This window comes from Xiphophorus hellerii, chromosome 23 (assembly GCF_003331165.1).
Source record: "Xiphophorus hellerii strain 12219 chromosome 23, Xiphophorus_hellerii-4.1, whole genome shotgun sequence".
NCBI lineage: Eukaryota > Metazoa > Chordata > Actinopteri > Cyprinodontiformes > Poeciliidae > Xiphophorus > Xiphophorus hellerii.
Window position 1 is genome coordinate 26,832,695 of NC_045694.1, and position 25,913 is coordinate 26,858,607.

General features: G+C 41.8%; 3 protein-coding genes across 5 annotated transcripts; 1 reads left to right on the forward strand and 2 right to left on the reverse strand.

Annotated features, from left to right (window-relative positions):
• The first annotated feature begins 221 nt into the window (after positions 1 to 221).
• Positions 222 to 10,825, forward strand: pld7 (phospholipase D family, member 7). 2 transcript variants are annotated; one of them, XM_032555777.1, is made up of 12 exons: positions 222 to 575; positions 1,177 to 1,275; positions 4,182 to 5,234; positions 5,780 to 5,952; positions 6,052 to 6,232; positions 6,636 to 6,750; positions 6,842 to 6,969; positions 7,741 to 7,944; positions 8,051 to 8,190; positions 8,274 to 8,439; positions 8,540 to 8,639; positions 9,731 to 10,825. In XM_032555777.1, exons 1-12 carry the CDS (start codon positions 477 to 479, stop codon positions 9,943 to 9,945), a joined length of 2,673 nt encoding a protein of 890 aa, XP_032411668.1. In that variant the 5' UTR covers positions 222 to 476; the 3' UTR covers positions 9,946 to 10,825. The 2 variants fall into 2 exon arrangements, with proteins under 2 accessions (XP_032411668.1, XP_032411669.1); XM_032555778.1 differs by lacking the exon at positions 222 to 575 and adding an exon at positions 636 to 958.
• Positions 10,826 to 11,864: 1,039 nt separating this feature from the next.
• smim19 (small integral membrane protein 19) lies at positions 11,865 to 15,569 on the reverse strand. 2 transcript variants are annotated; one of them, XM_032555782.1, is made up of 3 exons: positions 15,288 to 15,569; positions 13,169 to 13,377; positions 11,865 to 12,753 (listed from the first exon to the last, which is right to left on the reverse strand). In XM_032555782.1, the coding sequence occupies exons 1-2, from the start codon at positions 15,419 to 15,421 to the stop codon at positions 13,209 to 13,211; spliced, it is 303 nt and encodes a 100-aa protein (XP_032411673.1). In that variant the 5' UTR covers positions 15,422 to 15,569; the 3' UTR covers positions 11,865 to 12,753; positions 13,169 to 13,208. The 2 variants fall into 2 exon arrangements, with proteins under 2 accessions (XP_032411673.1, XP_032411672.1); XM_032555781.1 differs by having other exon boundaries at positions 13,253 to 13,377; positions 15,288 to 15,563.
• Positions 15,570 to 16,046: 477 nt separating this feature from the next.
• Positions 16,047 to 25,896, reverse strand: fam199x (family with sequence similarity 199, X-linked). The gene is made up of 8 exons (XM_032555779.1): positions 25,797 to 25,896; positions 24,387 to 24,574; positions 20,943 to 21,162; positions 20,695 to 20,853; positions 20,454 to 20,615; positions 19,349 to 19,532; positions 19,089 to 19,183; positions 16,047 to 18,701 (listed from the first exon to the last, which is right to left on the reverse strand). The coding sequence occupies exons 2-8, from the start codon at positions 24,551 to 24,553 to the stop codon at positions 18,528 to 18,530; spliced, it is 1,161 nt and encodes a 386-aa protein (XP_032411670.1). The 5' UTR covers positions 24,554 to 24,574; positions 25,797 to 25,896; the 3' UTR covers positions 16,047 to 18,527.
• Positions 25,897 to 25,913: the final 17 nt, after the last annotated feature.

Below are 25,913 nucleotides of genomic sequence, written 5' to 3' on the forward strand. Positions count from 1 at the left end.
CATTTAAACGTTGATGGTGGTTTCATATTACAGAGATAACTGGGAGTGTGTTTCAAAGATAGGAGCTGAGAATTAAATAGAGGTTCATATTTTTGTGTTTAGATGATAAATGTTTCAGGTTTAAAATGCCACTCACAATATGGCTGCGACGTTCCCAACTGACGTCCGTGCGTCAACTACTCTTCTGTTCCAACCGCCAATCAGCGTTGACAGGAAATCGCGGTTACTTCAAGTTGTTGTTTATGTATCTCGGTGAAGGACGACCCATTCAAATTCCACATGTCATCTCCAGACCACCACTGACTGCTGCGTTTATAAGACAGGTTCTCTTGGTAACGTTGCTTCTGCAGACCGCTGCTTTGGCATTTGTTTCGCCGCCGTTGGCTCCTTCTCATTACTGTTGACGCTCCGCTCCGACCGTTAACGCGCCTTCGTCCCACAAATCTGCTTTGCTACGTTATTAAAACCGCTCCAGGATGCCGATGGTGCTGCGGTCCAGACGGTCGAATCGGGTCGAGTTAGAGCCAACGCCGAGGCGGAGGTCGACACGCCCGCATCTGAATCGGCATTATGAGGTGGGTGCTTTTATTACTCGGTCTTTCCGCCTCCTCTTCCTCCTCCGCCGCCGCTGCTGCTGCTTGCTGAGGACTACAAAAAAAAGGAGGACGGCCACGTAGCTCGCTCGTTAGCGTCAACGGCAGGAGCAGCGACGTTTATAGCAAACTACTTTTGTCTTTTCTTCCTTTAAAAAGGGTTACGTTTGTACCACTGGTGCCAATTGCTTTAATTCTCTCGTCAGAACTATTCGCCGTTTTCGTATTAGTTTATTTAAAGCAGTTAGCTTAAGTTAACTGTACGGAGCTAACCTTAACTGCACCTTCAAGAGGGGGAACCCGTTCCCGTCCCGTACTACAGCCTAAAACTTTATACTCTATAACCCGTACACTACAGCGTTATGGTAAGTTTTTTCGTAATTTAATAAGTAATTTTCACTTTAGAAGCTTAAACTGCCTTTTCATCCCTCAATATTACTAACTTATATTACTGCCGTAGCTTTAAACCCAGCCAGCGGGCAGTCTGTCAGTATCACCCTGTGGACGGCATGTACAGCATATTTAGTGTCGTGCGGAAGTGCTGCACCCCGTTAGCTGATTCTAACCGGTCCGTTTCTGTCAGGATGCCGATGAGTCGGAGCCCGAGGCCATCCCGAGCCAAGTGATGGAGAGACGTGAGGCAGAGCTGGAGGAGGAAGCTGCTGAGGAGACGGACCAACGGGTAAGAGGCCCATCACTGAAGGATAAAACAATTTATACTTTGTAACGTGGTCCGTTACGGCAAAACAGACCAGTATCTGCTGGGGCTCCCTGCAGGAGATACTGGTCATTAACAGGAAATGTCATAAGGCAGCGGAAGTGTCTTTATCTATAACCCAGTTAAATATTAAACTAAGTGTTGTGGAGGGGTTTTTTTTTCTAGGAAAAGGTTGCAAACAATATTTCATTAGACCAGAATGTTCTTAAAGGGCCGGTTGTGAAAGAATATACTAATAAAACCCATTAAGAGAATGCTAAAATATTAATAAATAGCTGTCTCTGCATTCTTACTACTTAAAATTGAATAATATTGAATTAACTGATTAGTCCATCCAGGATTTATTGTTATTATTATTATTTTGAAATTTTTTTTGCAGATTTGTGGCGGTAATTTTAAATTATTAACAAAAAATGTTGAGATATTTCCGCTTATGTATGACGGTTAATGTGACTTGTTGCTTTTCACATCAATCACAGACTATAACTCCACATCAACGATGTTTGAGGCAGCAGTGGGGTAGACGTAAGAAATACCGCCACCTGCAGGTGGGAGTTTGTCCTTTAAATCCAATGTTTTTAACAGGTTTTGTGGATATTGCACAAATTGCAGGTTTTTAATAAATTGGGCATTAGCGTAAAAAAAAAAAGTGCGGGGGATCTGTCAGTTTTGCATAAATTTTCACCAAAAAGTGGACGGACCGATTGATGTAATTTGGCAGTATACAGATAAAAACTGCTTTGATTTGATTGATAAAATAATATTTGAGCAAATTATCTTGAAGGCTGTATTTATGCGTCCCTCTGGAGTCTAGAGGGCTTCACTCAATTTTCCATTATCATGCTCAGATACGGAACAACAGTTGCTTTTTGTAATTGGTCTTGTATAATTTACCGATCAGAGAAACCGTGTTTCTCTGCATTTCCATGATCTGTAAGCCATAATCCTCAAAACAAACACACACATAAACATAATAAATTGCTTTGGGTCTGCTTAATCTGTGTGATTTTTAATTTTTAAAACAAATTATTGAAGTGAACTTGTCACTGATACTTGCAGTCTTTATTTTCTTTAATAGATGCTAGTAGAAGAAGAACTGTATTGTGTGATTAACTTTCTCCCATTGGCTCCTTTCTCTCTTTTGAACCCTGAACACCCTGACTCTTTGTTGAGGAAGCTCAGTGTTTGCTCGGTTCTCTGCTTTGTTTTGCTTCCCGTCAGATCTCAGCAGGTCAGACTCTCACCTGCTGGATGACTTCAGTGGGGAGGGATTTACCAGCTCTGAACCAGAGGAAGGTTAACTCTAAACACGCTTTTGCTACAACAGGAAATGTAGACTTTGCTTGGCTTGAATGGAGTAAGCTCAAAGTTAGTGATGGGTGGACAATTTTCTGATTTGGTTGCTTCCACTTACAGCTGCAAAGCTGTCTATTTAAAACATTTATTTTAGTTGTTTTTGTACCCTAGCATTTGTAATGCAGTGCTGCTTCAGGTATTACTCTTTTGTCATTTCTTTGAAAGAGAGGCTCATTAAAATGTGGGGTTTTTTGGGGGTTTTTTTACCCCCCAGGGGGTCTTTTGTGGGCTCTAGTGTCCCTTATGTGATAGTGGGCTGACAGGAAACAGGGAAGGAGAGGGGGGAAGACATGCGGCAAATGTCGTCAGGTCCGGGAGTCGAACTCGCGACGGCCGCGTCGAGGACTCAAGGCCTCCAAATACGGGTCGCGCTAACCACTACGCCACCACGGCACGCCCCATCAAAATGTGTTTTTGATGTCATTGTTGAATCTGATTGGAGGGGCCATAGTTTAACGTCTGTCTGTTTTAAAGGTAAACATAAAACAGTAGTGGTGGTTTAAAAGTGCTGCATTAATAGTAGCGTTATCTAGTAGTGTGGATGGATGAGAATAATACATTTTGGCCCAAAGTGTGGCTAATTGAACATGAATCATGTTGGTTTGTATGCTGATAAATGAACTTCCTTTATCAACAGATTCTTATTGAACTATTGTCACTTCGTTCTACAGCAGAATGCTCCACTGGTACATATTAAGTCGTAACATGGAGAATTCATTATTTAGTTCTGGTAAAAGCGTTCCCCTGTAATCCTCTCATTATAACCTCGAAGCAAACAAAGTAGTGTTTGAAAGTAGTTGAGCAAAATTATGCAATAGCTTGTTTTTTTTTTTCTTTTTTACAGAAAAGCAACAAACTTTTCTACAATTTCAAAAATTACATAAAGCGCAAAAGCAAAATCTTTTCTAATCTCATTAATTTCTTGAACAGTTTATCGTCCAGTAAAATTTGTTATTGTGACGGGCCTATATGTAATATTGTTTCTTTCTTACTGTTTAATGTTTAGCATTTACGGGGGAAAAAGCCTGTTTTTAATTTTTTTTTAGACTATTTATATTCTGTTCAAAGAGACGTTTCCAGCCATCTCTCCAGCAGGAGCAAAGATGTCAATGCAGCTCTGAAATAACTTGAAATGTGACCTCACACTGCCGACGCCCTGAAGGAACAGTGTGTTGCGGTTGCCATGGAGCCTCCTGCATATTTATGAAATGTTAACCGCAGAAGCAGAGCAGGTGGAGCTCTGAGTCTATGAAGAACTTTGAATGAATTGATCCTGTAGTCACGGCGGTGTCATGTGAGCAAACAAACACTCGCAGGCTGCGGTGGGCCAGTTTATGCAGCTAATTTGAATGGGTGTGTGTGTGTGCTAGTCGTTTCTGTGCTACAGGAAGATGGCACACTGAGCCAAACTTGGAGCGGCTGCTGTTGACGATGTTACGTAGATCTTAGTGTCTTACCATGGTGATATTCAGAGCCAGAGCCTTGCAGTCAAACGATGCATCTGTCTTCCTCAGGAACTGAAGGGTTGCCGGGTTGTTCTGGATCCACTCCACATAGATGAAAGGACCCAGAGGAAAGAAATCGAGGAGAAAGAAGATATGAACCGAAAAGGTGGGAAACCAGTCTCCCGAATCCCCACTTACCAGAAGCGACCGGGCAGCGGAGGCCAGGCCGCCGAGCGAATGGGCGGCGGAAGTCAGGGTGCCGAGCGACCGGGCAACGGAGGTCAAGCCGCCGAGCGAATGGGCAACGGAAGTCAGGTCACCGAGCGACCGGGCAGCGGAGGTCAGACCGCCGAGCGACAGGGTGGAGGAAGTCAGACCACCGATCCTCCCTCTCCCAGAAAAGACGGCCCCGTTCACGTAGCGCAATCTTCTGTCAGAGCCGGAAGTGTGAGCGTGGAAACTTTAAAGTCCAAACCCCCCGAGGTCGGAGAATTGGCGCTGCCTCCTCCGTCCGTCCGTGTTCCCAGCTTTATCATGCCCTCAATGTCCAGCAACGCGGAACAAGCTGCCGCAGCGGATCACACCTCTGCCATCGCCGCCCCGAAAACCAAGAGTATCTCAGAGTCTACTCAGGGTGTCATGATCGCCAGCCCCAGACCTCCTCTCAGGCCAGAGCAAGACAAGAACAAACACTCCAAAACTAAAGTGGGTAGCACACCAGAAGGACTTCTGAGTTCCCTCCTGCAGGAGAGCGTCCTCAGCCAGAAGCCAGACGAAAAACACCCAGGGATGACCCTCTCCGCCTGCGGAGACACCGAGAAATCTGAAGAGAAGGCTGACGTCGCTGTGGTCGAGCAGACGGAGTGCATTATGGAAGAAGAACCGCCTTGGGAGCCGGTGAAAGCAACTGAATCCCAGAGCAGCCGATCGTCTTCGGACGCCGACCTGGCAACCGAAAGATCCGATGGCAACGATTCAGAGAATGTCGAGGAACATCAGGAACCGCTCAAAAGCCAAACAAAGCTTCCAGATTCTGAAGTAGAAGAACCCTGTATGGATGACTCCACCTCTTATGTGGAACCAAAAAAAGCAGCTAGTGAGAAGACCACCCAGTCCACTAAGGTGAGTTCCACTTTCCTTCATAAAGACTCGTGGGATGCAACAAATAGAGCTTTTAAAGCAGCTTTAGCATCTTATATTAGCGTCTAGGTTTACAGAGACAGTCTCCATGCCTCTTGCTGAGACAATACACAACCTTACCTTAACCCTAAGATTTCCAAATCCAGCATCTTCCATGACGAGACAGATGTAGAACTCTTCTGTACTCTCTTGAGTCTTTCTTACTCTCTCAACATGTGGTAAAAAAAACAACAACTTCATTTAATCAGTGTATTCAACTATAAGATTTTCTTTACTTGGCAACAACTTCCACAAAGCACAACGTTGCCATTACCTGCATTTACAGATTGGGAAAAGATCACATTTTTAGAGTTTTGGACCCGCAGATCAGATTTAAGTCTGTCTATCAATGCTTTCATGGCCGTGTGAACTTCTTCAGTCATACTTGAAGGAATCTGGCCACACCCTACAGTCAGAGCTGTGGAATGCAGGACGGTTGCACGCCGTGTTGGGTTTGAGTCATGTGCGTCTCTGTCTTTGTTTGACAGAGGTCGATGTGCTTCGCCGTTTCTCTCTTCCTTTTGCTGCTGGTGGGAGGACTCGGCCTGCACGTCTGGTTTTATGGGCTTCCCACGTCCGTGGCTCAGCTAGCGGCGCAGCTGGAGCTGCACCGGCTGGAGGGCGTCGGCTTGGTGCCGGAGCACTGTAGCTCAGACTGCCGGTAAGTATCATCAGAAAAGGGGCTCGCCAGTCAGAGGTTTGGTTCCTCCCAGCCATATGAAGTGAAAGATGACCCAGAACGTCCCTCTGTGCTCTGCAGAGTGCAGCTGGTGGAGAGCATCCCCGTCGGCCTGTACCCGTCCTCCTCGTCGCCCGGGCCGAGCATCGCAGACAGCTGGCTCCGTCTGCTGGACGAGGCCGACAGCTCGGTCCACATCGCTGCGTTTTACTTTACGCTGCGGGACAGCGACGTCCAATCAGCCAACCCCTCAGACTTCCGGGTGAGTATTGACCTTTTGCAACCATGTAACTTAAACAGGGTGGATGTTGTGTTTTTGTCTCAAATCATGTTAAAAGTTACAAAAATTTGGAGACGCATGAGCAGGCCTCATAGTGTGTGAGGCCATCAGGCAGGTGCAAAGACGGGACAATTCAGTGTGTCGACTATAAACCTAGCTTAATCCGTCTTAGCTGTTACTGGTGTTTCAAAAACCCTGTTTAAAATAAACACATGGCACTTAGCCTGGTGGGGGGGCCAAGTGAAGCCTGGCAGCCCGCCAGGCTTCTAAAACATTTTGAATGTGTTGAGACGTTTTATTTGCAGCTACGTTGCACTGATATAAATTACGCGCAAAGGAAACCCTGAAGGGTTTCTTCATGCTCCCGTGTTTCTGCGTTATTCAGGGGAGGAAAGTCTTCGAGCAGCTCAAGAAACTTGAATCCAGAGGCGTGAAACTCCAGATTGCTGTCAACGCCCCTCAAACCTCAACGCAGGACACAGCAGAACTGAGCGCAGCAGGTAGGAACCCCAATCATGTTTCGGCTACAGCGCCACGTTGCCGTTTCAGAGCCGTGTTCTTAACGATGATCCACCATGTTGTTTCCGGAAGGTGCACAGGTCAGAGGGGTGAACCTGAGCGCCGTGACTGGAGGCATCGTTCACACCAAGCTCTGGGTTGTGGACCAGAAGCATTTCTACCTGGGCAGCGCTAACATGGACTGGCGCTCTCTCAGTCAGGTACAGCAGCATGGAGATTTTTCTCCCCTCCAGATTGTGCTGCAGGAGAAACGTGTTTTAAGGCCATTTCAAAAGAATTTAACCTAATGTGCGGAAGTTTCCCATCCTTTGGTTGAAATGTAATTCAGTGGGCTGATCATTCAGCTGATTCATTTTGAGAAAAAAAAAGTCTTTCATAAGTATCCATACCCCTTTAACTCTGCAATAGAAATGCACGCCACACTTTTATTTTCAAAACATGCAGAAAATAACTTGTTTTCTTCCCCTTTAGAAGGGTGCGCTGTTGTGTATGGAAGCCCATTTCTGCCACAAAAGAGAAAAAATAAAAGCCCAAGAGAAAGTCATAATTACAAGTATAAGTCATAATTTCAAGTTTTACAATACTAATTATGAAAATAAGTCATATTATTGAATGTTAATATCAAAATTACAAGAATAAAAGTCATATCAAGTTTTATTGTCATAATTACAATGAGTCATTTATGAGAGAAAAGGTCATAATAAAAGTAAATCAATTATTTGCATAACAAGCATTATTAGAATAAATCATAATTACAAGTTTTAAAGTCAGAATTGTGAGAGCAAAAGTTATAATTTTGAGTTTTAAAATTACAAAAGTAAAACTCAAAATTGAGATTGAAAATTTAAATTATGACTTTTGCCTTTCTAAGTCATAATTATGATATATAAAATCATAAGGGATATTCAAAGTCACACTGTCTCTCTAAGACTCGTCCCTGTGAAAGCATACTGTGTGTGTGTGTGTGGCAGGTGAAGGAGGTGGGTCTGTCAGTGGAGGACTGCAGCTGCCTGGCTCAGGATGCCTTTCGGCTCTTTGGGGTGTACTGGGCCATCGGGGGGGCCCAGAGCGGCTCCCTCCCTCCGTTCTGGCCCGCCCGTCTGTCCGCTCTGTCCAGCGCCGACCAACCTCTGGACCTAAACTTTAACGGAGTCCCTGCTCAGGTCTACCTGTCCGTGAGTCCACCGCTCGTCTGGTTTCTTATCAGCTTTTATGTTCCCAGAAGCCCAAACCTCCATGTTTTTGTTTTTGTTTGTTTTTTTTCCCTCCGTCTCCCTGCAGAGCGCGCCGCCGCCCATCTCAGCCAGAGGGCGCTCCGACGATCTGTCCACCATCCTGTCAGTCATCGACGACGCCCGGAGGTTCATCCACATATCGGTCATGGACTACCTCCCTCTGTCTCAGTACACAGAGCCAGTACAGTGCGTCCAACCGGTTGATTAAACACATAAAACCTTTCTTTCTTTCTTCTTTTTTTTACTTTCTTTGTGTCTCAATCCTGCAGGTTCTGGCCCGCCATCGACTCCAGGCTGCGCGCCGCAGCGTGCACCAGAGGGGTGGAGGTCAGACTGATGGTCAGCTGCTGGGAGCACTCGCCGGCCTCCATGTTCATCTTCCTGCAGTCCCTGCTGGTGCTCAGCAGGGCTCCCCTCCAATGCAACATTGATGTGGTGAGATTATCATCAGCTCTGTAGCCAAAACCAGAACAAGTACTAATGATGATGACGATGATAAAAACAAAAGTGACTTTAATCTTGCTTCTGTTTGCAGAAAATCTTTACGGTGCCGTCAACAGAAGAGCAGATGAAGATCCCCTTCGCACGGGTCAATCACGCCAAATACATGGTGACGGACAGAGTGCTCTATATAGGTATGCTGCACAGAATTACAACTTTATGTTTAAGGTAGATCAACCTGTTTTCTGCTAAAAACAGCTGAAAAGTGTTTATATTCTGCCGGGAAGCAGAGCATTAAGCTTTGGCATATTTCATCCGAAGCCAAAGTGACACAAATTGTCAGGTGGTTTCAGGTCGTTCATATTGGCACACACCTTTCGTATGACGGAAACTCCCGGTTCTGTGTACGTCGCGCTCCCTGCATCGTCTGTTTGGCTTTTTTACGCCTACAATGGAGCTTTAGGGCCATTGTAAATAGGAAAACAAGAAGAGTACATTTCTGCCAAAAAACAGAGAAATCAAGAAAACTTCAGAAAACCGGAAGGTTTTCTAGAAAAAAAGATGGAAATTTTTACATGTCAAAAGTTGCAGATTTTTGACATTTAAAACTTAAAATTTCCAAAATTGAAAAATGTTCAGCTTTTGAACCTCAGAAATGTCCCAAGTTTTTTTTCTAGAAAATTTTCCACTTTTCAAACTCTTAAGTTTCCATGGTTTTTCTAGAAAAAAAACGGCCAAAAAACCCCCCCGCCTCATCGTAGCACAAAAACCTTTTCTCAAAAAACTTGAGTTTTTCCAGAATTTGCGCTTTTCCATTTAGCAAAAACCCAGCTACTGTTCTTCTACTGTTGAACAAAGACAATTTCGCAACTGCTGTGTTTCCATTAAATGAAAAACACAATTAAAATCACGTAAATAAGTTTGTTCACGCGACAAGTCGTTAAAAGTCATGCCATATCATTATCTTCCCACCACTTTCTGTTGTCTTTTTTGTCATTTCTGCCAGTAGTAACATCCGGTTACTACTGATCACAGGACTCCAGATGTAAAAAGTGTTTCCATTGCAGTGTTGTGAAATATGCCACAAAAAAGCCAACTCATCCTAGCACAAAAACTTTTCAAAACTGTTTTTTTGTTTTCTTTTTAACTTGTGTTTATATATAGCACTTTTTTTTTTCATAATTCCAATTTGCACAATTTATAGGGCCAATGGAAACACGGCTGATCCGTGTTTCGAAACTTCGGATGAAGTACATCGTTGTCTGAATCCCGTTTCCGTTCTCAGGCACGTCCAACTGGTCACAGAACTACTTCACGCACACGGCCGGTGTGGGCCTGGTGGTGAACCAGACCAGCCCGGCCGTAAAAGAGGGCCAGCAGACGCTGCCCAGCCAGGCGGAGCAGCTCTTCCTCCGGGACTGGGACTCCGACTACGCCAGCCAGCTCCGTGTGGACGACCTGGACGTCTGTCCCCACAGACGGGGCTTTGTCCAGCAGTGAAGCACGATGCCTTTTAACACGAGCACTCCGGTGGCTCTCGCCACTTGAACTTTCCTCTAAAATATACGGATTTGGTTCGCTTCCGACCAAACGGCTGGATTTTAACGCTGCCTCTTGTGTTTTCATTGCCACTGGCTGCTGGCCTTCTCTGTATATAGTTGCTATTTCTCCTGTTTCAGAACTAGTTGTTTTTGACACTCTCGATACATCTTGTGGGTTGAGGTGCAAGGGAAGCCACGTTGCACGATTAACATCTGGAGCTTTTCTGTAAATATTCGCTAAAAAAACAAAAGAAAGCCATTAAGCCAAGGTTAAACGAGCTAACGCAGGAAGACAACTTTCCAAAGAGGAGTATGCACCAAAGCACTGTTTACACTGCATCAGCTATCAACTTTAATGTGTGTAAGTGTAACTATCGTTTTTTGTTTTAAAGATGCTGTAAATTTTCCATTTCAAACACTTGGCCCAAAGAGAGAAGTCCAGACTGAATGTGCACTACGCGAGAGCCTTAAATCGGATGAGTTTTTGCCTTGAACGAATGGCGGCCATCTGTTTCATTGTGTTGTTCATCGCCGCGCCGTTTCCTCCACCAGAGCGTTGGCAGCGTTTACTATTGTAGGGCTGACCTCCACTTCCTGTCATCAGCAGACACATGGGTCGAGCCGTTGAAATATCAAAACAAAGGGAACCTCCTGGTGTCGCCTGGAACAATTTGTTGAATGTTTCCCTCAAAATAAATTCTGTCCCAACGACTTGGTCATCTTTGAACGATTCATTGTTTTGTTTAATGTTTTTCATCCAGTTTTTAAATATCTTCCCATCAAAAACAAATGTTTTAATATCGGGTTCTATCCAGTCATTAAAAGTAGATTTGTGTAAAGTTTCTGCTCCCATCAGTTACAGCAAAGTCTGATGTGGCCAATCTGCATCAGTGCTTCAACTTACCATCTCCGTGTTGGTGGATAGTGGCTCTTTGCTAGTGCCCCAAAATCGTAACCTTTTGCAGTCGCCGATGTTTGTCACTTTTTCTTGAAATCTGGGTGTGGTGTGTTGCTTTTCGAGACCATTTAGCCTACTTTATGATGTCAGACAAGTTCTATTTAAGTGGTTCTTATTTCCGTTGGCGATATCAACTAGTTTTGAGTGTGGTCCGTGAAACTGAACCGAAAAATACCTTAACAGGATGAGCAATTGTATTTTCACACAAAGCCAGGTTGGTTTTGATGGGTTTTTGTAGTTTTTTTTTTTTTTTACTTAATCAATGACTTGTATTTGCTTAAGTTACCATTAGCTGATGCTCACATTATTTTGGACTAAAACTCAAGTGTGCCGAATATAAAGCCAACAAAAACGGGATAACCATAACCATCTTTTCAGTACAGTGTACAAAAGATCAAACATTTGCGTAATGTGGCCACTAGATGTCACACAAAACTATTTTAGCAAGTTACACCTCTGGTCAGACATTTAGAATATTCATGGCCCGAATAGAGTTTTAATATTGGACATCTGCACTGGTGAGCAGTTGTAAAATTGCGTAATTGTTGCGCAACTTCAACATTTTTTTCATAAAAAACTAGGGAGCATTGCGTAGCGTTTCGGCCCAACTTTTCACCCGTTCCTCTTCAATCGCCTTCCTGTTGGATTACTGTCAAAATAAAGGCCACTAGTTCCGAAAAAACCAAATAAAACAAGGACCAGATGGACATGTTTAAATTTGAGTGTAGACTTCCTATAATCCACGTGGCCAAAAGTACACACATAGGCTTATATATACATACACACACACACGCGTATTGGAATCATTGTTCTGAAGACCCCAATCCTCCTCAAGAGGAATGATCTTCAAATGCAGATAATCCCTTACATTGATGCATCATGAATACTGTAGAGCTTGATAAAAATCACAGCAGCAAGCAGTAAATCAGAGTAATATTTAATTTCTTCACAGCTTTAATGTTCTAAAACTTGAGTCCACACCATCTCAAAATGTCATTTTTGGAATATCATAGGGAGACTGATGAGCACATTTTTATGGACTGTGTAGATCACAGTTGTCAAACTCCAGTCCTCAAGGGCCGCTGTGCTGCAGGTACAAAACACTGGAATGAAATGGCTTCATTACCTCCTTGTGTAGATCAGTTCTCCAGAGCCTTACTGACCTAATTATTCTACCCAGGTGTGGTGCAGCAGAGGCTCATCTAAAAGTTGCAGGACAGCGGCCCTTGAGGACTGGAGTTTGAGACCCCTGGTGTATATGAACAATGTCTTTATGTCCATTACCAAAAGTCTCAAAACGAAATACAGATGCGGAGAATCTCTCCAGGACAACCCACTGTTGGGTCACCAAACACATTCGACGGAGAGAACGTTCCCGTTACGTCTTTGAGCTCATCCTCTGGCGTCACATCAGCGTCGTGATCTGGGCTTTATGCAAGAATAAACAACACATTTCCACTTTTCTTTTCTTTACTTTAACAACCACTGGTTTAAATGTGTGCGAACATGAACGATAAACAAAATATTGACGTCCATTAAATTCTCCGCGCTCTCCCTCGCTTATTTGTGCTCTCCCCGCTGCAGGCTGAAGAGATGCCGCACGCCTTCACTCTCTGCTAATGTCTAATCGTCCATCCAGCTGTGTCCGCTCCTGACGGCGCGCACCATCTCTGATTCTGACAGGAGTCCAAGTCCACCTCCGTCTGGGAGACTGAAACTCATGAGAAGGGGCTGAAAATGTTGTTTCTCATTCCATGGAGAGCTGCACACTGTCAGTCTGCTGCTGCTGCTGCTGTTCAAACTTCCTAGCTGGAGAGAAAGATTACATCAACAACACCGGTGGCTGATTTCAAAAGTCTATACATGGTTAACTCAATGTTAAAAGTTTCCAGGAGCAGAAACTGATGAGAAGTAAAAAATAAATCAAGTTACCAGGGTTTCTGCAGATTTTTCCAACTCAAATTTCAGACTGTTTAACACATTTTCAGGACCGTTGTGAATGGAATCTAAGACCTAAATCTCCACAGAAATGTACAAACTTCGTCCAGCCAACTAGCGATAAATTTGCACTATCACAGCCATGATAGGCGCAAAAAAAAAAAAGCTAGCAAAGAAGTATAGTTAGCCGAAGCCACAATGAAGATGTCTGAGTAATACTCTTAAATATCTGAAGGAAAGAAAAGACTCGCGTAAAAAAAATCTAACAAATCAAAGGCCAACTTACTTTTTAAAAAAGGAATTCAAGACATTTTAAGGCCTTAATTTCAGACTCGTGATGATGCAACACTTTTTAAGGCTGCGCGCTCACCCAGAGAGTACATCTCAAGCTGCTGCCGCAGCCGCACCTTCTGCAGGCTGTCGTAGAAGTTGGGCTCCGGGCTGCTGCCGACGGTGGGAGGCAGCGTGAAGATCCGCATGATCTTCCTCTTGTTTCTGGTCGGGATCGCGACAGGTTTACATAAGCAGCATCACGACAACAAAAAAATGCCTTCATAGTGTTTCAAATCAATCAAATTTCAATCAAATTGTATTTGTATAGCACATTTCAGCAGCAAGGCATTTCAAAGTGCTTTACATCATAACAAACACAGAAACACAATGCAACATAGAATCAACAATCAAAACACAACATTAAGTCAGGTTCCATCAATAAATTTGTAATTGATTACGTTTCAAATACAATCCTAAACAGGTGGGTTTTTAGTCGAGTTTGCATCCATAGAAGGTTTACCTGTTACACTCCTACTGTGTTATATGGAACAAAATACCTGTCGCTATTTTTATTCCCACTCACGCTCACAATCACACAGTTTAAAACGATGCAGACAGCATTTTAATGGGCTTCCGGCACGAGGCTCCGTACACCTCTTTCACAGAATTTCGAGCAGAGACTCTGCCGTCCCTCACAGATTTTTGTGCAATTCTATGGTACCTGTTAGTGTCTAGAATTTGCAGACACCAATGCTCTGGCTCCACGTGTAGTGGTTATAAAACTATTTTAGACAACCAAAAGGGAAAACAAGATCTAGTGATCTGCGATCGATTATTTTGGTCTTTCAAGTTCAGTGCTACAGACAGATACAGTAAAGGGTAGCCTAAGTTTAATGAAGTTTAAAAACAATGTATTTTTCTTTAATGTCACTTTTCCGGGTATGTTTGGTTATAATTCTTGAAAAGTTCAACCTTTTAGATTTTAAGTTATGAGGGTTTAATCATTCGAGTTTCGATTGGTTTTGTCTGATCGGATGTAGGGGAACGCGACGCCTCTGCTCCTCCATTACAACACTGGAGACGAAAGCAGTGACATCGTGTCCATGTTTTTATTATTCCCCTACAGATAGAGTCCTTACTCATAAGGGGCGTAACACACGCACCACAAATTACATTTACAAGTTTGGTTATAAACAGCTGAGCGTGAATCCCATTTTCTCTCCTGTGTCTGAGGTGCAGGGCTGGAAAACAGGAGCTGCACTTGCGAGTCCATTCAGAAATGGAAATAATTTTCCAGTTTGCGTCCATGTAATGTAGGATAACCACTAATGTCTAGTTTGAAAGGTTCTAATATATATTTTGTTACCACTGCCTACCAACAAAAATTTAGCAATTTCTTTCTTCTTTTTTTTTAAAAACATTGACAGCTATTATATTGTGCATCATAAGGTATATTGTTTAAAGGGGCAGTATTATGTATTTTCCAGGCATGTAGTGGCGTTTTATAGCACAATCAGATAACTATGTTACCTTCAGTTGTTTTAAAAATACTGTATCAAACATGATTTAAAGGAAATTTGACTTTGCAAATTCACGTCTTGAAAATGGGCCTCTGTCTCTTTAAGAAGCTCCTGGTCTTTCAGAAACTCCGCCTTCAGGAAGTCGTCACAACGTTTCTCCTTTAAAAGCCTTTAACATTTTTATCACCGAAGTAGTTCGGTAGAATGAGCTCAACAGACCCGGTTCCACCAGGTGTCAATTTTACACAGCACTGCCCCTTTAACGTCATTTTTCTTTGTTATGAAAAAGCAGAAAATATTGAATGCTATTCTTGTGTAAATAAATAACTAAAAACAAACAAAAAAGGCACCAATATCAAGGTAAATATATTATATCTTACTCTATTGTAAAACAAATTGGCATTCGTGCAGTCATCAGTATACTACAAATATCTGGAGTTCACTTACTAATGTATAATCAAAACTTTTAAATAAATAGATTCTTTTATGCACACGGTAGATACGAAGGAAAATGGAATTAGTGCGGAGTGATACACTGAAGTAGGACCTATATTTTCACTATTTCCGTGAGCTAAAAGAGGTGCAGTGGTCGTGTTTAAACCCCGTGCTTACTTTCTTGCGTAGATGAGCAGGCCGAAGCTGACCAGGATGACGAGCAGGTAGACATTTGTAGCCTCGTTCCAGGCTTCATGCACCGAGTAGTCTATGGAGTCCGGCTGGTTCCCCAGAAGTCCGCGACCTCCCATTGAAAACGCGACGACAGCTCCAACAGCCGAGGAGTGGAAACAACTGGACCGCTCAGCTCACAACTACCGATAAAATACAGCAGAGACGCAGCTGGGAGTAAACAAGCACTGCGCCACTTCCGCATCGACACCCGGAAGCACTGCTGCCCTCTACAGGCTCCTGAGAAAACTGCAACGATCAGGTTTAATGTAAGACAGAGAAAAACGCCTGTTGGTAGATTTTACCCGACATGTTTTGATAAAGCAACAAGCGAATACATCGTCTCACTCCCTTCTTCTTCTCTCTACTAAATTAAAAAACGTTTTATCCTTCAAATAGTGATTCTTGCAGTGATTTTTTACAACATCTTTAAACTACATCGCAAAATTTGTGATTATTGCAAACATTAAAATAGGCTACCCCTTATTGTCCTCTACTCAGCACATTTTGAACAGTGTTGGGTTGTCCAAAGTAAAATTAATTCAACCGTAACATATAACTTAGCCAATGTTTTTAACATGGAAAATTGTTATTCAGAAGGCAATAAAAAAAACCAAATAAATAAAATAAGGTTTTTCTTGTAAAAAATAAAATAAAAACCTTACTCTAACTCCAGGAGTTAAACAGCAATGACTCCACTCAGACTTTGATTTTAAGCTAATTTATTTTTCAGCAGTTCTTGGTACCTTATTCACACACACTTCTTTTTTTATTTTAAATCACATGTCTTTCAAAATTATTTCAATTTCCAAAATAGAATCTTAATATTTTTCAACGCTACAGAAGACATAAACCTGTTTTTAAAACATAACGGTTGTAATTTAGATCTTTATATATATGAACGGCAACATTTCAAATAAATGACAAACAGCAGACGTTTGTGGCAGTAACCGCAGCGGTTCAAACACCTTACAGCTCAGGAGGAGTGAAAGAGTCGCAACATAACGGAGAGAAACAAAAAAATATATAAACACAAAGCGGTTAAATCTAAAAAAATTAAAACAATAGCTTGAGTTTTCCAAAAAGGCTGTTTCTGTGGCGCTGCGTCAACATTTTGTTGAGCTGAAATGTGAAAAAGTAGGAGAATACAATTTTATGTCTGCTGACATTTTTGACTCAAATCATTGAGTCACGCTCACCCAAAGACAAACGTCCGAGTTTCAGAACGCAATGAAACGCCACAAAAACGGCAACACAAGCATAATAAGGGACAAATATAAAGAGTCGAAGCTCTAATAACCAATAACTTGACCCAAAGCAAACTGAGCTGAAGCCGCCACCAAAGCAGGATGTTAGAGTTACTATTTACAAGAAATATGAGCCGTTTTAGCAAGTGTAGGATATAAAATGAACTAATTGCTGGCCCATGGGGGGAGAGCGGTTTAAACATGCAGGGCTTCAGTGCTCCCTCTAAGCCTTGGCTCAGCGGAGAGAAAGACAGACCAGCTCACTTCATTTGAAACCTCTAGAATGAAGAACCGTTTGTTTTCAACTCTGACAGAATGAAGGCTGAACAAAATGGAAATAAAAAAAACAGAGACCGCCCACATGTACAGTAAGTTGAACCCAGACTGACTGCAGTCTGGGTTCATGTCACAAAACGTGGTGCAGAAATTTATCGTTTGCTGCTGCAACCCAAGCATGTCGTTTAAAGACGTCATTTAAAGCTGCAAGTGTGGAACCTTTATAAAAATATTTGTACATGTTTGATAAAACATGTAAGTATGTTAGTATGTCGTGACAGTATGAGACGCATAACCTGTGAAAAAAAAAGAACTCTTCTGCCTTTTTCCCCAGTACTCACTGCAGAAATACACCACTTAGAAACAGCCAATCAGGACCAGGAGGAGGGTCTTAGTGCTGTCAATCAATCCTGTACTGCTTACAGTTCCCCCTTGCACTCTGTCATGAATGCTATCATTAGTTAGCATGGTCATCGATGACAGCAGATAAATGGTTTTCCTGTAACGATAAGTTGTTTCTCTGCTATAAGCTCCACACACTATTTTTATTTTTGATTTTCACACTTTTACTGTTTTGTTTTTGCTAATGGTAACAATAGTTTGCATGGGCATTAATGAAGGTGGATAAACTGTTTTCCTGTCACGGTGCGTCATTTCTCTGCTGTTAGCCCCAAGTTTTACTTTTCTTTTTGATTTTAACTTAGTTTTACTGGGGTTGCTCAGTTTGCTATTGCTGATGCTAGTTAGCATGGCCACCAATGACAGCAGATAATTGATTTTTCTCTAATAGTAAGTTGTTTCTCCACCATAAACCCCATGTTCTATTTTCGTTTGCTTTTAATTCTTAATTTTACTGTTTTTTAGTTCGTCTTTTTTCCTGTTCATTTACTTGCATACTCTTTTGTTAAAAGTAATTAGCCCAATTGTTTATACTTTTGCTAAGTGTATTATTAGTCAGTGGGGAATATTTAAGATATATTATCTAAAAATAAAAAAGTTAAATGTAAAATGGTCGTTGCCATTACATTTGAATGTTTTTTATGTTATGAAGTCTATTGTTTAAAGAAAAAAGTTTCCGCCCTTAGCACATTCAGCAAGTGGATACACAGGCATGATTGACAGCAATAAGACCCTCCTCCGGCTCCTGATTGGTTGTTTTTTTGCAGATGGTGGGCGGACCTTGATTTTTTTCACACATTATCCGTCTCGTACCACACTGTCACGTCACAGACAGTTTTAACAAATATGTAAAAACCATTTAAAAAGTTACATACTGCAACTTCAAATATGTTGAAGAAAAGAAAAATAATAGAAATGTTTTTATGGAGCATTTTGTAGAAAAGAACAAAACAAAACAGTGATTCCTGATCTGCCCTCCTGTCTGTCGAGGTTCTAGTAGGATCAGCTGATAAATGCTTTTCTAAGCAGCAGTCCTCTTGTTGCTAGCTGTGTGTCAGCTAGCCTGTGGTGCTAAGCAGGCTAAACCGTGATCGGTATTTTCTCAAAGCGTCAGCAGCGTCATTACAGCGTTGCAGTAGAAGCACTAGCACGTCGAGCTAAAGTCGTAGACCACTGGAAGCGAAACACTGCCAAGCGCACGAAACGCGTCGGGTTAGGCTGAAAGCTTGCAGGCCTAGAGGGAGCACTGATTGGTTCACTGGTGTCACATCAGTATGTCCAGGTCGTCTCCGTGGTCGTCCTCCTCCGTCACCCGTAGCGACAGCACCTCCTCGTTCAGGAAGAGGCCGCTCAGGTGCTCCTTACGCGCCTGCCGCTGCTCCTTCAGCTGACGCTTGCGGAGCGCTTTCTGCTGAAGCTTCCGCTGCTTTGATCGCTTCTGGAGCAAGGAGGTAAATAAAATAAAGATAAAACAAAATTCACAATCACAAATTGCTATAGCATGTTTCTATACACTTGAGTCCTGGCAGATTTAGGTTTAAACTTTAGCTTTAACTACATGCTTCATTTGATTGGAACATTTTGCACTTTGTGTTGCCTTGTTGCTGAAGATGTGCTATATAAATAAAATTACCTTTATCTTTGGAGCTCATGAGAAAAGATAGTTCAACAAAAATATCAATAGAAACATGTAAAAAAAAAAAAAATATGGGAAAAAAGATCAGCTATTACAGTGAATTATAAGTCTGGCGGGCCACCACTTGTGAGGAGTAGGACACCAGCATTAGAAAAACAAGCATTTTTAAAACCAGTAAAAGTTTCGTACTTTAGAGTCTCGGATGCGTTCGGCGGCGCTCGACAGGTTTCCGTCGCTGTGAGCTCTGCTGATGTTGCTCCCGCTGCAGGCTGAGGCGGTGCCACCTGGAACACGATGCAAACTGTTACCGGAAAAGTGCAAGAAGCTCTAAAGGAACTGAAACTGCTTTGACCTGTCGAGTTAAATCTGTTCAGGAAAAACCCGGAACAAGAGGCACCGGACGGAGGCTTTGAGAATTCAGGTCGGCCACGTTTGTTCCTGGGTCTCACCGGCCATAGAGTTGGAGGCCGTGGAGCCCGTGGAGGAGCTGGCGGAGCTGACCATGCTGGCGTTGCTGCTGCTGACGCCGCTCACCCCCCCGGTGCTGGCGCTGCTGTGGCTGCTCCTCTTCCAGCCCTCCCTGGTGCTGCTGGCTCTCAGCCGGGGGCTGTGCTCCCTGATGTAGCTCCGCACCTGATACCGGTACAGGCAAAAAAATGATCAGCGTTTTGAGGTCATTTTGTACTTAACAGCTAAAAACAAAAACAAAAAAAATTCCCTTCTCTGCATTACGTTAGAACTTGATGGAACGACTTGGGAATGAAACGGACTGAAACCATTAAACTGCCTTTCAATAAATAATAAAAACAATAAAAACTTAAGCCCACTATTACTATTTTCAAGAGTTTTCAAACTTTTCCAGCTCTGCACTTTAGAGATAAAAACAATACAGATTAACTATTGCATGATATCCTTTATTACTCTTAATAATATTATTTTGGTAGTGCTTATGTTTTGAAATGTTTCACTTTATGAACCTGACTGGTCTGAGAACAAAACACTAATTTGGAAAAGAAAAATCCTCCAATTTCAATAACTTTGACATAAAAAATATAAGTCAGAATTAATTTCAGTTACACAGATCAATTAGTCATTGATCCATTAGGAATAACAAACATCCATTACAGTGAAACAATCCAAACAAATCGGGTTAAGTTAACTGACTTTCCTTCTCAAATTAAATGCTTTCAATTCAATTTTCAAAAAAAGTTACAAAATAAAAACATCTCTAAAAACGCTCCTGCTAAGTTTTCTGGCATTTAGCAAATAGAAATAATTTTAGTAATTCTAACAAACCTACAAGGAAAGTTTAGTCTGACTGAACTTCAGAGAGCAAGAAAAAAAGATGCATGTGTCTTTTTATTACCTGTATGAAAATAACTGATTCTATCTGAAAGTAACATTTTTCAAATCTACACTTTGAATCAAATGTTTGATTGAAGTTGATTACAAAATATCAAGGACTTTATACAGAAACCAAGCATTTTCAAAAGCTTTAAATCACCTAAAACTTGTATTTTTGGGAACTTTGTCGTGTTTCAGAGCGCGGTTCACCTGTTTGAGCTTCTCGTCGGTGAGGCAGTTGAGCTCGATGATGAACTCGCTGTCGGTGGGAGAGATCTGAGCGCACGGGTCGATGATCTTGATGATGTCCAGCTGCTCCCTCAGGCCCATCTCTGTGCTCACCTTCCGACTCAAATACTCTATGTACTCCACCTGGACGGGACCCAAAAACCGCACGTTTAGCTTTTTTGTTCCGACTGACGGGGAAACAGTTTTGTGTTTCTTTTCCTACTTGCTCATCGTTGGTCATGGCGCTCCAGGGCAGCTCGTCCAGGTTGCGGTGGGTGTGTGATTTCGGTTTCCTCTTGGAGAACAGACACGGTGAACTCGGCACGCTTGGGATTATGTCGGACAGGACGTCGCTGCCGCTGGCAAAGTCGCTTCCCGGCAACTGGTGAGGAAAACAAAAAGATCCACACGGAAACGTAAAGACAGCCTAAGAAATAAATATCTGCCCTCAGAGACCTCCTGAAAGCCCACCTGCCACTCAAATTCGCTGTCGGACCAGTCCCAGTATGTGCTGATGGAGGACGAGACGTCGCTGCAGACGCTGCCCTCCGGAAACAGATCCAGGGACGTCAGTTCCTGGTCGTCCAGCAGGGAGTAGCAGTCGTCCTGATCGCCGACCGACACAGAGGAGAAGAGCTCCTCGCTGCACTCTGAGCTGGCTACGCTGGTCCCACAGGAAGTGAGGTTCCACCTGCACAGAGCGACCAGCAGACCGTCACAATGCGACACAGGTTCTGACGGAACAAGGCTTCCTGTCAGGTATGAGCTTATAACGCAGAGAACATGCTAAACGGGACGCAAATAGTTTGAAAATTGGTTCACTAATTGCTTTATTGATTAGTTTAGTTATAGAAGTATAACAAAATGAACAACGACATGTATCACAGTAGAATCACGATCGATATGGATCGATAATACGTCTGATGGTCAAGAATTTCCTTGAACTCCAATCCGAAACCACAAAGCATTCTGGGAAATGTAGGCAGAGGAAAGCCCTTAGCTCAGGGGTGTCGAACTCCAGTCCTCAAGGGCCGGTGTCCTGCAACTTTTAGATGTGCCTCTGCTGCACCACCTGAATAGAATAATTAGGTCATTAAGGCTCTGGAGAACTGATCTACACAAGGAGGAGGTAATTAAGCAATTTCATTCCAGTGTTTTGTACTTGTGGCACATCTAAAAACTGCAGGACAGCGGCCCTCGAGGACTGGAGTTTGACACCTGTGCCTTAGCTGCACAGGTGAGAGCACTGTTAGCTAAGCAAGGTTCAGGATTTCCCACAATGAATTATAAGCCTGGCGGGCCACCAGGCTTTACTTGTGCCCCCACCAGGCTAAGCATTGTTTTTTTATTCAAGTCTTTTTTAAATGTTTGCATTTTTAAGTCTTTATAGTTGGTGTTCAGGTATTAATCTTCAATCTTTCAATAACACATGATTACCAAGTGATATTTTCACGTTTTCTGTCAACTTTAAACATTTTTTAACTCAAAAACACGACGGGCCTCTGGAAGACTAATTGCCCTCGTGCCCAACTACCGAGCGTAGCAAGTTTTCTGGGGGAAACCTTGAGGTTGGTGGTGTCAACTAACTCACGGTTTTGGTTACCTAGCAACAACCTGTTGAGTAACTGGTGCAGCAGCAGTTTCTGGTTTCGCCACTGTGACTCATAACTGCTTAAAAATAAAAAAGACAACATGGAGGGAAAACTGCATAAAACAGGAACGAAAACGCCACCAGTTTGGCTGTGTTTCAGATATTTAACTAATCAATAATTATTGATGTGGATCGCCATGAAACCCTTTTATAGTGATCGGTTTTTCAGCCCTATTTGCAAGAGAAACAGATCTAATTTACTTCCAGACATGCATAGACGTACCTTGGTCAAACATCTAATAGTAAAGCAAATAAAACAACAACATAAGAGAAGCAACCTTTCAATTCCTCGTCTGAAGAAAATCTACATTTATACTCCCATTGGCTCTTCTCTATAAGCCAAGAGTTTCTCCCAGGAGCTCAGTAGATGAAACCTTTTCATTAATTTTAATAAGCAATTCATTCTTAGTCATCGTGTCTCTAATTTGCCCCTCAACTGTGTTTTGATCACAAAAGCTTTTCTTCCCAAGAACCAATAACGCCAGATGACCTCACACTGACACACGTCATGCATGTTATGTAATGAGATTTTTATTGACGGCTCGAACGCAGGCCTCACTGCTATGCTAGACTGACTACATGCCGGTGTTTGTGTTTGTTTACGTGCCAATTGACAAACTATAAGAATCAGAAATAATTCCACAGATAATGGAGTCGTCCTGATCAAAGTCTGCTTAAAAAACAAAAACAGAAGCAGCCAAACCAAAGAATATTTTTGACCAAAGCACATGTGACAAACAACTTAATGAAAATTGTTATATACCATCTTTTAACAGTAAATGTTATGTGGTTACTATTGTATATCAATTTAAAGAAGCTAAGCCAATGGGTGCAGCTGGAATGACTGAAGCTACATTTAAAAAAACGTAACAAAAACATAATTTGCTGTGTGAGGCTCACTGCTGAATATCACTTTATAGTTTGTTTACGTTCTAGTTCAAAACAAACTGTGGTAATTCAATGAGAAGACACAGGCACAGAGCAAAGACAACAAACACAAAATACTTGTTTGAGTTCAAGGTGAATGTGCTCTAAATAGGGAAGAGCTGTTTTGTTTTATATAACACTTTCAGCAACAAAGCATTTCAAATTCAAAAATACCTTATTAGGAAATTAAATGCTGTTGTACCTCATTCACTTCTAAGTTTTTGTTTTTTGCACGACTAAAAAGAAAATAAAACGGCAAACGAGTAAAGCAGCGTAAAAATAAAAGGAACAGACAATTTATGATGTTCATTTGAAATTAATCAAATGCAACTGTAAGCAAAAAGGTTTCTAGCCTTGATTGAAAGGAAATCAGTGTTTCAGCAGCTGTGCTGGTTTCTGGAAGTTTGTTCCAGAGTAGAGGATAATAAAAACTACATGTTTTGCTCTGACTCTGCGGATGCAGTTTCAGTTATCTTGCTGCTGAATGGAGTTTTAAAGATTGGCCTGTAATTGTGCAGTAGCATCTTGTCCAGATTGCTCTTTTAGATTTATCGATAGTTTGTTTTAAAAAATGCCAAATGAGGGATGAGTTCAGTATTTGAATCAGGCAGAACTTTCTTGAAGAAATCTGTGGATGTGAAGCCGGCAGGTCGAGGAGCTTAAACAATGGTCGATGTTTTCTAAGATTTTCTGGTTGAATATGTAGAATTTTGTCATTTTCTCCACATTGTTACCAAATCAGATTAAACATAACCAGGCCTGTCATGATAACCAATATTCCTGGACAATACACTGTCCCAGAAGTCATTGGAATAAACAAAAATATTGTTGTTTTGAGCTCATTTTTAAGCAATAAATTAGCAATGGCGTAATGATGCAAGAACACATTCTCAAAGATGAATAAACTTTAAATTGTAATGAACATTTAACACTGAAACTGGAAGACGTTTTAAATATCCAAAATAAATAAACAAAACAGCAGAAACAACAACTAAAATCAACTATAAAGTCTCGGTAAAAAAAGTTCTTTAAAGAAAGAGCTGATTGGGACCAAAACACCAGACTGAAGATGTTTGTCATCCAGTTTTTGATAGAAAGAGAGAAAAGAGAAAAACAATAAATTATAAAAATGGAAATAATTGGTGTCGATTTAATTAATCATAAGATTCATTGATTTATTGCGTACCTATAGAGACAAGTTGAATGTTTGTTAACTATAGACTTTCATCTATTGGAACTGTCTTAGTAATCATGTGACCGCTTTGTGATTTAACATTGTGCTGCGTTCGGTAGGCAGCCCAGACGTCTCCGCGTACAGAAATACGCTTTCTCCTCACCTGTTGCTGTGGAAACGGTGCAGAGGGTCTGTTCTGTGACAAGACGAGAGCTGACAGCTGAACTCGCTGACGTCCAGCGTTCCCACATCGCTGAGGTTGGCTCTTTGGGAGAGGAGAGGGAAGGGCTCCTCTGGGGCCAGAAACTTCTCGTACAGAGATTCAGACATGGCCGGATTTCTGCGCTGCACCTGATGCAAACGAGACAAACGTGAGCAAATCGCGTTTTGGCTGTAAAGACTCCAGTCGGTCCTGTTCTGATTTGCATGTGGGAGTGAACCGTTTTAAAAAGACCAAGCCGCTGATTGGAGGATCAGGAATTTTTACAGATTGAAGTGATATTTTGGGGGGGAGGTACCAATCGGAGATCAAAACCTGATTGGTAATTAAAAGTCAAATGCTGAGAAAAAATATGTTTTTATTCCCATTTAGTAAATATATCATGACTAGGAACTCTCGCCATTTTTGGTCAATACAAGTGAATAAACCAAAGAGCATGCACGTCATTTGGTTAAAGTTTTAAAAATTACATAAAAATGAGAGTAGTCTTGTAATAATTTTACCTCCAGTTGTATTTGACAATATTTACTCTAGCAAAGCACCTGAAGCTTATTACCATCTCTACAGAATCAGTTATAATGGGTACAGATATAAGAAAAAAAGCCTGATAAGTGCTTTTCTAATATTTGACATTTGAATCTGCTTAGTTTGAAAAATGAATTCTTGAAAAGACAATTTTTAATCATTTTTACTTTTAATCTCGATGCAAATACTTGACAAGAAGAAGAAAATTGTTTGGGGAGAGCTGAAGGAAATAACTTTACCAAAACTTTAAGCTTATTATTCAACAAATAGCTAATTTTAAACCTCGACAGTATCTAATACACTGGCTAAAAAAGACACAGTAAGCAAAAAATTATGATTTTATTGTATCCAATACGAAGAGCAAAACTTTTTGAATCATATTTTACACTATTACTAAATCTTCTAACTTTGTATTCACAGCTCGTAGCTTACAGAATGAACTGAATAATATCTATAAACTGGTTATTGTTTTTGATGAGATGCGAAGAAATTGCTCAATAAAGCTACCCTAGCATTCACATCGGCATCCTTCACGCCACTAAGTAAAAATGCTAAATTACATTAGCTAACTTCTCTAAATAAGGTGCAACTTTCCTTTAACCGTTACTTAAGATAAATTAACAACAGCGTTAAGCCTATGACAACAAAAACACCCGCTAACACCGTTAGCTGGAGGCTAATGTTTCACCTGCCAACGTAGCGCTTACCAAACAACACAACGACAGTTAAAAAAAAAAAAAAACTTTGTTACTGAACAATAATCATTTTAAACCGTAAACAAACCAAACTCGTTTACATAAAAGCTTAGACAAACATCAAAACGCCAACCTTTCAGCGTTCAAATAGCGACCATGACAGCCATCTCCATTTGCTAATCCTTTCTTTTCTCACGACGAATTAAGCTGTCCTCGCGAGACTCCGCTGGGGGCGAGAAGACGCAAAACC